Raw genomic sequence first — 12,560 nt, forward strand, 5'->3', positions numbered from 1 at the left:
ATTTTATAACTCAAATTTTAATTGTATGATTATAGAATTTCAATATATAATGTAAATGTATTCAAATAATAATTGTGTAATCGTGGCATTCAATTGTATCATGTAAATATATTTGAATTTTAAGTTTGTCATTTGAAGTGATTCAAAGCTCGTTGTAGATAGAAACCCCATCAGTGATAAAGCTTATTTTTTTTCATTTATAGAAATTATAGGTCAGAATTCGTAAAAAAAGCATGCCTTATAAGATGCAATGTAGGTTAAAAAAAATATTAAGTTTACATGCTATTTCATTTTGTAAATATCTTGAAGAAAAATCATATTCATCGAAAACTTTGTCTCCCCCCCCCTTATTCATAAGGAAAATTTGAACGACAATTGTATGGACTGAATTTATTCGGTTTGATATTTCAAATGTATGAATGCTGAAATAAATATGAGTGTCAAATAACTGATATAAAATAATTCCATGACTTTCAACACATTAGTATCTACAAGCATAACATTTTTTTACAACATGAAACTTGTTGAATGAATATTTTGTACATCCATAAAGAAAATAAGTATTTTCAGAGGAATACAGGATTGAGTACAAACTTTTCTAATCTACCCTATTTGAAGACATTTAATTATTAGAAATTTTATTTTTGAATGTGAAAACTATGGAGACGGTATCACAGCATTATGTCTAGTTTTTCGCATGCTATCGTCATTGAAAGACGGATAAGGATTTGCAGAGTTTGAGAGAGCAACAGTTTTATCGAAATCGATCTGAGCATAACCCTCCGGTGATTTAGCGGGAGAACTGGTGAGGGAATGCAGGCTGTTTGGATTCGATTGTCCCGATTCGGTTGCATCCAAATCCAACTCAGCGTAGTTGACTTCATTCGGTTGTTCTGTTGGCGCCACCACTTTGTGGGGGGGACTAGTCCTATCTGGTTTCACGTTCACGTAGAAATGTTGCTCTTGTTTCAACAAATCGTCTAATTTGGCGTAATTCGTGTTGATGTCAACAGAATTGCGGCAGAGGGGACTCACCACGGCACTGTTCACGTATGTACTTTCTTCTGGCTGCTCAGCAGACTCCTGTTCTATGACCTCATTGTTGACATAGTGATGAGCCCCTAGACTACAGCAACGAGGCAACGGCCACTCACTGACCGGAGATTCGTGGATGCTCACATATCCACCGGGTGAAACCGTTCTGTTATTGTTATTTCGTCTGGATGAGAGACGTGAGGTGATGGGTTCTAGATAACCAGATTCATCGACGGTTGGAGAGGAGGGCAGGACACCGTTCGATGATACAGGTACCAAAGTGATGGGTGGCTGCTGCTGCTGCTCGGTGGTCTGGGGTGGAGGATGGTTGATGGACTCTTGAAGCATGGTAAAGAGTGCTTCGGCACGTCTGCACTTAAATCCATAGACTCCTGAACCAGTGGCGCATCTCCTTCCACATTCGAATGAGAAGATCTCCGAGTCAAAACCATAACGTCGAAGGCATGTAAGGGGCCAACGAATCACCACTCCTCCTCCCTTCTGATGAAAGATCAGTTGAGAATCAGTTATTTCCAGACGACCACGTCGCAAATGATGGCCAGAAGTATCCACATTCACAACCTATAAAATTCAAATCATGTTCAGTATTTTTAAGATAACACCTTTAAAACTCAAACAGATTTCAGCATTTCTAAGATAATAATGAAAGTGTTCACATGAACCACTTAAAAACATTCTGTATTTCTAAGAGAGTCATTAAAGTTTCCACATTCACCACCCATGAAACTCAAATAGTTTTCCGTATTTCTAAGATAAGTTTCCGCATTCAACACCCATGAAACTCAAAATAGTTTTCCGTATTTCTAAAATAAGTTTCCACATTCACCACCCATGAAACTCAAATAGTTTTCCGTATTTCTAAGATAAGTTTCCGCATTCAACACCCATGAAACTCAAAATAGTTTTCCGTATTTCTAAAATAAGTTTCCACATTCACCACCCATGAAACTCAAATAGTTTTCCGTATTTCTAAGATAAGTTTCCGCATTCAACACCAATGAAACTCAAAATAGTTTTCCGTATTTCTAAAATAAGTTTCCACATTCCCCAACCATGAAACTCAAATAGTTTTCCGTATTTCTAAGATAAGTTTCCACATTCACCAACCATGAAACTCAAAATAGTTTTCCGTATTTCTAAGACAAGTTTCCACATTCACCATCCATGAAACTCAAATAGTTTTCCGTATTTCTAAGATAAGTTTCCACATTCACCACCCATGAAACTCAAAATAGTTTTCTGTATTTCTAAGAGAGAGTAAGTCCAAAACAAAATCGTCAAAAGAATTTCATTTGTATTTTTGGAAGTATATTACAAAAATGATTTAAAATTAAAGAAAATATCTACTTCTAGGTTAACTTTGATTTTCTGGTCTTGTATGTGAGTAGGAAACGTCGTTTTTTTTCCTTTTAAAAATTTAAAAATTTCTGGTTTTCTAAGCAGAACGCAGCGATCTCCTTTGATTTTTGAAATCATCAGTCCCAAATTCTCTCCATAACTAATTTTTACAGTAAGGAAAAAATAAGTTCAGAAAAAATTAGAGTAAGCCATGAACTTTCAAATACTGAAAAGAAATTTTCAAAATATCAAAATAAAAATAAAATATGAAAAGACAACTTAGGAATACGTAATGGAGAAGTTCTTTTCCTAAATTTTGTTTGCCTTGTGATATTTTTTTTTCTTTCTTCTCCGCAACTGAAACTTCATGGCTTAATCTACGTTTGCCTCAATTCACTTTTTCTTTACTTTAAATTAGTTTTAGACAGTGGCGTAATTTTAATGCATGCTCGAGGGGGCTTAATCGGTTACCTCCTTCTAATGTATATGCTATATTCTAAACGTTTAAATAGGCCGGGATAGCCTAGTGGGTAGGAAGCTGGACTCACGTTTGTGAGAACGGGAGTTCGAATCCAGCTGGTGACAGGTGCTCGTTAAATCTGACGGGTCACAAAGTCCTCCATGTTCCCATAACAAATCAATACCTCTGGGGTACTGAATTGGCGATGGATCGTCCTCAAAATGACGATCTGTGGATGCATAAATGAGTCAGTCCTTTAAACGAGTGTAACGTATGAGTGTGGAAGAAGTCTAATTCTTAACCATAGATGACGCCCCCTCTGCCTTAATGGCCGACAAAAACAACAATAAACGCCTAAATTACAAAAAAAAAAATGAATAATAAAAAATTGTTTATACCTACATCCGTACAATAATTCATTAATCTATATAATTCCGGAGGGTGCCCCCCAAAATTACGCCACTGGTTGTTATAGAGGTGAAAGAGAATCTCTTAGATCGACAATTAATAATTAATGAAATGAAACTTACACGGAATATTCTTGAATTTTCTTCCAGTTCAGGTCTGGTTGACACACATCCCATACTCTTCATTCAACAGACTTTCGGCGCATTTCTAAAATGAACAAAAAGCTTTAGTGGGGGGCATAAATCTTCCTCAGAGCAACGTGTTTGTTTCGTTACTTTTCTACTGCCATTTTGTGTTAAGACAGGGAGGAAAGTTCTTTTTTAGAAAACCATAGTTTGTCCATCTTCATTCACGTTGTTTTACTTTATGGATGAGTACCATTTAATTAATTTTATTTTTAACCGTAATAATTATTCTTTTTTAAAACCTTTTTCGGAGTTCATTCCAGATTCTAAAAAAAAACACTAAAAACTGAAACCCCCCAATAAAGTAATTGCTTTTGAGAAACCCAAAATAAATAAAATTCTTAATTTTATTATTAAAAAGAATTTTTTTTTTCAAAGAGAAAATTTATTGTAATATTTGCCGATCAATGGATCGGAATTTAATGCGGTGCAATCGACGTGAATTAAGTGCGTAAAAGAGTGATTACTAATATACGAAATTCTTTGGCATCGTATTAAAGATATCGCAATTAAAGAAAAACCACGCTAAAAATAGCCGAGAAACGACTGTTGAAAAAAATGATCCATAAGTGATTTGGATTTAAAATAAAATCGTTACGAATTGAGTGTGTTAAAAAAAAATGGGGATTCATTTGAAATAAAAAATTAGAAAAAAAGTTAATGGAATTGGCAAAAAAAATTTAAAAAATCGGAAAACGACGGAATTTGTTGCAGGTCAAACGCGTTAAAAAGTAATGACTTAAATTCGAAAATCGCGTGTCGTAACATTAAAAGTATCAGATTTTAAAAGACCATGTGAAAAAAATGACAACCAAATCACAAAAAACTATCACCGAAAAGCGATGAAAATAGTGATGAGGTGTCAAAAAGTGGTACCTCAAATTCGAAAGCTGTAATAATATGGTATTAAAAATATCAGAATTTCAAAAACCACTTACTATAGGCCGAATAAATAAAAAAAATAACTGAAAAGAAACTATTATCCAACGACGTGAAATGACGATAGAATTGTCACAAATAGTACTCATTAAAAAGTGAGAATTCAGATCCAATTGTCTTAATAACACGCTATTATAAATATTGGAATTTAAAAAAAAATCATGTAATGCGAAAGAGTATTAAAAAAATAATAAATAAATGCCGATAGATCATCCAGTGACGTGAAATAACGAAACGTCAGGAGTGGATCACGTCAAAAAATGATCATTCATATTTGAACGTCATCGTGAATCAAAAATATCGGAATTTGAAAAAAAATCATGTGAAAAGAGGATGAAAAAATTATAAAATAATTTCAGGTATATAAATTTATAAATACATTCTATAACAAAAGCCATCATCCGATTGCTTTGAAATTTCGTATGCATGAATGTTTTGAACAGATATGGCTGGAATGATGCCGACTGGGGACGTCTTTAGCGACGAATCCCGCTTCCAACTGTGTCCTCACGATCTTCGAAGACGTGTTTGGAGACTCAGAGGGGGGATCCTGCCTTCACTATTGCACGCCACACCGGCCCTCAACAAGGCATTATGGTCTGNTGTTACACTCAATTTGCGCTTTTGTTTTCATCTTTTGTTTTCATATTTTGTAATCTGGCAATCTTTCTGCGAAAACATTTTTAAATCATTCTTGAAAAATATCCGTCCATGTAAGTTGTTATGATTTTGCTACTCGCTTTATAGTCCCCCTTTTTTAATGTTTTTTCTTTTTATTTTACATGTTATTTTTACTTTTTATATTCTATTTTTTTGTAGTTATTTTATAAAAAAAATTTTTGAGTGCTCCTCACACTATTGTATTAATATATTTTGCTTTGGCTTTATTGATACAATATCAGAAAGCACTCTGTTTTGCGGATATAATCGTGTAGGCTGAAGAAAAGATTATATCTTTTTTTTTCCGGCTTTTTTTCCGGTTTCCGGCTTCTGCCAAATTTATTAGCCCCCTCATTTTTTATCCAATCAATGAATATATATATATATATATTCATTGATTGGATAAAAAATGAGGGGGCTAATAAATTTGGCAGTAGTTTCAAAAAAACAGCCAAGAAAGTGGCAATGAATATTTTAAGATAACCCATAGACTAATTCATAGAGGAATACCTAATCCATCCAGTTCAGAGAATTAAAAAAAAAATTGAAATAATGTTCTGTGATTGCTCGGAGAGGATTATTTATTAATAATTAATAGAAAATACCTCGAGGTTTCTAAGCGATACACAATTTTTCAACTGATTTCTAACCAAAAAGCAAAGATATTTTTCTTTTTTTTTAAAATTTCCTTTGAAAAAGAACTATTATAAACTATAATTTACCATTTTCTAAGCTTTTAGAATTTGAATACATGAATCTGACATTATTTGGGTTGTCTTTACTATATTTATACGAGGATTTCATACTAAAATCAAAATTACAGTTATTACAAAAATTAAATTCTAATAGGTGAGTGTTAACGACAATCTGTTTACGCAGACAACATTTCAATCAAGAAAATAACTTCTCTAAAAAAAATGGTTTTATAATTTTGATATTACTATATACAAAATTTTAGGGATAATCATTTTTACAGCTTTAATCGAGTCTTCTAGGCAAGAAAGTTTGAAAAAGAAGTGCCTGAAATATAAAATGTAGATCGTATAGTAATTCTAATGCACATTCACAAGGTTTTCTATAATTTACGATATTTCTTTTTTTTATATAACTGAAGGAATGTTAAGTGACATTTTAAAAACATTGAAATATGTTATATTTGAGAAGAACTATTATATTGGTTTGAAAAATCATTCTATCGAATATTTAGGTTTTGGTTGGAAAAAGATGATTTGCAAATAGCAACCTGATGTTTCGCTGCATTTTGAAACTTACATTCGCAAATTTGATATAGCACAACATATTCTTCAATTGCGATAGGCTATCGCCAAATACCGCTGCTATGATTTCTTTGTTTTCTTAGAAATATCTGAAACAATACTCTTTTTTTAAACAAAGTTCGTAAGGTCCTTAAGATGCTGAAATGGGGGCACAAAAAATAAAAAGATAAAACATTCAATTTCATCAGCTCAAAATATCTGGTCTCAAAATTTAAATTTTAAAGTTAAAGATAACTTTTATAGTTATAATATGGATGCTACGGTTCTGTTACTTTTTTAAGGACCACGCGATTCCTTTTAAAATGCATATGTTTACTTTTACGAGCATAAAATCCTAATCAAAATAAGGATCAAGACCCAAATATAAAACAGTATAATGGATGAAAAAACTTCATTGCCTTCAAAAAATATGAAAAGAGAAATAGATGTCGACATGTTTCGAGCTTTCAAAAATAGGTGCCCATTCTCAAGACTCTCCAGGCGTGAATGACGTTTGACGTTAACTATTGGACGCTCAAAAAATTTCTATTTTTATGATCATCGATTATTTTTTTTTTTAATCAATGAAGTTTTGATCTTTTAGATTCAGTTTCTTGAGATAATTCATTTAGTAACACAGTATATTATACTTCACGAGATATTAAAATAAGTTTTACGTAAGATAAAGGTTCTTAGATTGACAAAATAATAACTAGTCACTACCTTCTGAAAAATCCATGCAGTACAAATTTTTACTTTTTACTGTTGGCCTTAATAACACTTTTTAAGGACATAAAAAATTCTATTTACAAATGAAATAAAAAAAAGTTGAATGTGAAATGTTCCCTAGCACCAGGAATTGAAATTAAATAGTTACAAGGACAGTTTTTTCAAACAATTTAGCGTTTCTGTCCTACTCGAAATTGTTTGAAAAGGTATTTTTTATTTATCGATTCCAAAGTTTATTATATATATGTTTTAGGGTATACTTTAGGCGTAATTCGATTGAGTTTATTTTCACACCCTTATTTGTTTAAAATTATTAAATAATTTGGTTAAAATAAATTATTCAAGCTATATGATTAAATGTATTTATAGTAAACGGGGCTTCCATCGAATATCCTTAAACTTGATAACGCTATCCTTAAAATAATGGAAAAAGCTTAGATAAATAATAGTAAAAAAAAATTCTCGTTTCAGCTTTCATATGTTTCGTCCAAACAGATTTCAATTCTCCAAATAACAAAATTATTGAGTAGGTTTCTTGGAGCAATATCATTCTTATCCTCTTAAGACGAAATATAGTAATTATTCAGTTTCTGTAAATAGTAACCTCCTCGTTGCGTATTTTTTTTTCTTCATCAAAATAAGTTCGAAAATTGCGTATTTCGATTGCATTTTTCAAATAAGATGATGATTCTAAAATTGGCACGGCTTCGGAATCTTTTTACAAATTTCAATTTTTAATATTTCAGCTGTAACAAAATAAGGCATTTTCCTAATAATGCTATATATTGGGAATTGTGCTTAAGTTGAAAAATAATTTTAACAAAAGTAAATTTTTATCTTTTAAAACATCTTTTTTTAAAAGAACAACTTTCTTAAAGTTAAAGGTGAAATATATAAGTTTAAAAGTCAAAAACAAAATTGTTGTAAGAATTTGTTTATTTAAAAAACAAAGCTAACAGTTGTAGTTTTTTGAGTTGCCCTATTAAGTATTTACTAAGAAACAATAAAATAAATAATTTCTTTGTTCAATCCTTAAGAGAAAGGTGCAATTATTTACCACAATCAGTCCGTTTTGCACTGAGTCATTTTATCATAGAAATGTTTTTAAATTCCCTCTAACTGGCTACATAGTTCCAAGACTCGAAAAAAAATTTAGCAATTACTTATAACTACCATTAACAATTACTCAATTTTAAGAAAAACTTTAAGTACCAATAAAAATTAAACAAATTAGTTTAGTATACCTGGTAGTATAAAGAAAGAGTAAAAAATATAAAGAAATTAGTTGAATAATTCTGTGAATCACGCGTGGTCAGGTAATTAAAAATTTAATTTCACAACAAAGATATTAGGACGACATTTAAGATATGCTGAGATATTTTAAGACGATTAAAAATTTTGTCTAGGTATTCAACAGCTATTTATGTTTTTATACTCCTTATTGTAGTGTAAACATCAACACTATTTTAGATAATTTATGTTGAAGTCACAAGAAACAATAAAGACAATCAATAATTAATTTTTCGAGTATGCTTTGTAAAAAGACAGCTGTTTTGCATCGAATAATTTTAAACATCACAAAATGTTTTTAATTTCTAAACAAGATTTAATTCACAGCTAGCAGGCAATAAGTTTTATTTTTAACAGAAACTTGACAATAATTTAAAAAGGAATTTACTTTAAAGGCAAACCTAAATTAAGATGCTTAAAAAATTGATAAGAATATTAATGAAAAAATAATACACGTGGTAGCGTAAAGAGTAAGATTATTAAAAATATTAAAATTTAATGAAATAGTTGATAAAATAGTGCTTCGAAATAAGCATGAACCGGTAACAAAAATTAATGCGATAGATAAGAATTTGAGAAATTTTAAGATGCTTAAAAATGTTGACTACGTATTCGTAGTACTAATTATAAAATATATATAGAAGAATTTTATGAATATATAATTCCAAATCTATGCACACGTTTGTATGTTATTGTATCGACTTGCATCAATTATTGAAAAAACAAACTAAAAAAAAATGTCACAATCTGATGTATAATCCCATTCTATCAGAAACATGCTTTTACATAACTCGACATCCGTTAAATAAAATGTCTTTTATTCAAACGATTAACTAAATTATGATTAAATTTTTAGACGACTAAAAGTACTGTATCATCATCTACCACTGCAAAAAATACAATTCACTAGACATGTTAACTATATTGGGAAACCTTTTCATAGATAGCTACTCTCCCCACATTGGTGACCCGGACGTGAACTTTGACAGAAACGTCGATTTGAACACGCCTGCTTCGATGGATGGTTCATATTAAAAAGTTGACTCGCTATTTGTGGCTATCATTATCTACCTCCTCATGCTGTTGCTACTCAGTCTCGATCACACAGGCCTGTGTACCCTTGACTTCGAATGGCAACACAGGAGATCAGGACCGTGAATTTAATACAGCTCTCCCGATCAGCACTCAAAAGTACTGTGATCTTAATACAGCTCTTTCCCACAAAACAGCAATAAATCAACTAGTGGTATCCCATTCATCGAATTCTATCACAGCTATAATTCTGGTGGAGGTAATGTGTCTACCATTACAAAGATATAATTCCAATTCACTGGCATATAAGACATATTAACTCGATTCTATGTTGGGGTACCTTTTCATAAATGAAGGTTGACATTGTCGATAACATACGGTTCACATTGGTGACCCGGACGTGATGTGAACATGCCTACCTCGACAGAAACTCCCACTTCGAAATGAACCCACCTACTTCGATGGATGGTCCGCGTTGAACAGTTGACTTGCTACTTGTGACTGCGACATTGACCTCCTCACGCTGTTGTTTCTCAGTCGACCTGCATACACTCGACTGCTAAAGGCAACACAGGAGCGACCGTGAACTTAACACAGCTTTTACGATTAGCACTCTAAAAAAAGTAAAAGTATTTTAATACAGCTCTCTCGACTTCTCACGAAACTACAACGAATAAACTAACTTCTTTCCTCACAGATTCAAGAAAACGCTGGACAATTGTTGAGCGTTCATTTAATGTATCGATTATTACATATTTATGAACTATTCATTTTTAAATAATGATTCATAAAATATGTTGCGGAATTTTTTTTCCAATTCGAATTAGGAAAATGCTATTTAATTTAAAACTAATAATAAAAAATATAATAAAAACGAGTCGAAAAGAGAAATATTGCTAAATATTGTGAAATATCTCCAAACGATATATCGCAATACAAATAAACACTCACCAGCACCTATGGTTAAAAAATAATAATGTATTTTAAAAAACAGCACTTAGAGTTAATTCATTCAATAATAGTTATAATACCAAGAAGAAAAGATTTATAATAAGCTTTCATGTTTTTCCCCTAAAATTCTTACTCAATTCATGAAATCTAACCAATGAATGATTAAAAATACCCGTTGAAAATGTTACTCAAGATTATGGAATTCGATGCCCGTTCATGATCTTCCACAACAAGCAATGAAAAAAGATTTTATAACTAAAAAAGCGTCATGATTTTTAACAATTTTGAAATTGATAAAATTTAATTCTTGCAGTGTAAAGATTATCAGTATTGATTTTGATATTAAATTTTTGTAGTGCATAGAACTCTTTGAAAAATAGATAATAATGAATAAAAACATTTTATAGCAAAGAAATCTTCACACATTTTACAATGGATCTTTTGAAACGATAACCCAAAACAATCAATTGAAAAACCTTTATAATTAAAAATTCGTCATGAATATTAAAAATTTTCCAATGTATTACAATTTATAGGGTAAGAATTTAATTCAAGTAAACCTGACTGTTTGATTATCAATTAAAAATGCTAGTAAATCATAACTGTTAAAATATTTAATTGATTAAACTTTGTAGGAATTCAATTTAAGTAAGCACAACTGAAATGGATAATAACAATCAATGAAAAAAATGTTATAGCTAAGAAATCACGATTGTTAAAAATTTTACGTTGAAAAAATTCATTTCATTGATATTTGAAATCGTCGGTATTGGAGATAAGTTCGCCAATCGGAACGACCTCTCGGTTGCCATGGGTGACCAGACACTGGATGAGCTTCCTTATTAGACTCTCCATTTCCTTTCTCCATCCAGCAGCAGTTACGGCTACAGCTATTATCATTTTGAGAAAACGATAATTTAATTTTTGGAAAAAATAAAGATTCTCTGATACCATGGTGCATTATTAAGATTTTTTTAAAGCCTTTTTTTTTAATTGTTAAAAAGCAAGAAAACTTAATTTGTTAACAGTCTAAGTAATAAAAATAAAGTGTTACGATTAGTTGCCACAACTTAATCAATGATTAACATACCATTATTAAAGCATATCATTCGAAGTTTCCATTTTGTTTGATTCCTGCTCAGTAATAAAAATTCTACTCTGTTAGGAAAATGTTTAATTTTTTATTAAACAGCATTAATTTCAAATAAAACTATTTTTTTTTTAAATGTAAGCGACCAAAAAGATAAATAAATAATTCAATTTCCAACTAAGTTAGAATATTTTATTCAAATATAGCTATTCCAAAATTAATTAATGTGACTCAAAAACATATTTTCTTTAAATAAAAAAAAAAATTAAAAGAACTGTCCTAAATATTTTTATAGGTTCATAAAGCTATGTTTGTCAAATCGGTTCTATTTCTTTGCAGTCTGTAGTAAAGGCTTATTTAACAGTATCAAAGCTTTGATATAATTACCACAAAGGTTCATTCAACAAGTATTAATTCCGACAAGTATGACAGCAACTTACCCTAAGTGTTAATTTTTGCGTATCTATTCTGATTATTAATATCAACAACTATAACAGCTGTGTATAAACTTCATTTGATCGCAAAGGCTTAATTAGTTAATCAGACACAAAATAAAATATATTTTCTCTAAATAAACAAATAAAAATTAAGAAAATGTTTTTTTAGAAATATATTTTGTTGAGAAAGCTACGTTTGTTTAAAAAGAGAGAGACTTAAAATTTATCCATAATCAACAACATATGTTTCGAAGCTGTGACGACCTTCCGTTTTTAAACAATTTTATTAAAAGACACTCTTTTAGAAATTTTGTTTCCGTTTCTGTTTAAAGAATTGAGCGTTATTAAATTTCTCTAAAAAGGAATTATGAACCATGTGGTTTGAATTCAGTTTAAAGTGTTCATGCATTTTTTATATTTACCTTTTAAAGATTTGAAAATAAATTACAAATGGAAACAAGTATTCTTGAATGACAGAAAATCAAGCTTGTAACTTGTATCGATTATTTTGGTTGTTATTATGACTATAAAGGCATAAAATTTCCTAAAACTAGCTTAAATATTCATGCAAATACGGGCATTTTTATTTAAAAAAAAAAAATTGTTTTACGTTTTTTTTTTGCTACTATTATTAAAAATAATCAATTAAATTAAACAAATTTTTTAGAGAAATTTAAAAAAAAAAAAAAAAAATATTGTTTTGAAATTTGAAAAAACTTCATTAAAAAC

The 12,560-nt window shown here is 30.4% G+C and overlaps 1 protein-coding gene across 1 annotated transcript; it reads right to left on the reverse strand.

Annotated features, from left to right (window-relative positions):
• Positions 1–375: 375 nt before the first annotated feature.
• LOC107447795 (fibroblast growth factor receptor substrate 2) lies at positions 376–9,867 on the reverse strand (the record flags this gene model as incomplete). The annotated part of the gene is given in 3 exon segments (XM_021145579.2): positions 376–1,617; positions 3,385–3,469; positions 9,807–9,867. Coding segments are annotated over 2 exon segments (1,023 nt in total). The 3' UTR covers positions 376–657.
• Positions 9,868–12,560: the final 2,693 nt, after the last annotated feature.

The sequence above is a fragment of the Parasteatoda tepidariorum genome, chromosome 4 (genome assembly GCF_043381705.1).
Source record: "Parasteatoda tepidariorum isolate YZ-2023 chromosome 4, CAS_Ptep_4.0, whole genome shotgun sequence".
NCBI lineage: Eukaryota > Metazoa > Arthropoda > Arachnida > Araneae > Theridiidae > Parasteatoda > Parasteatoda tepidariorum.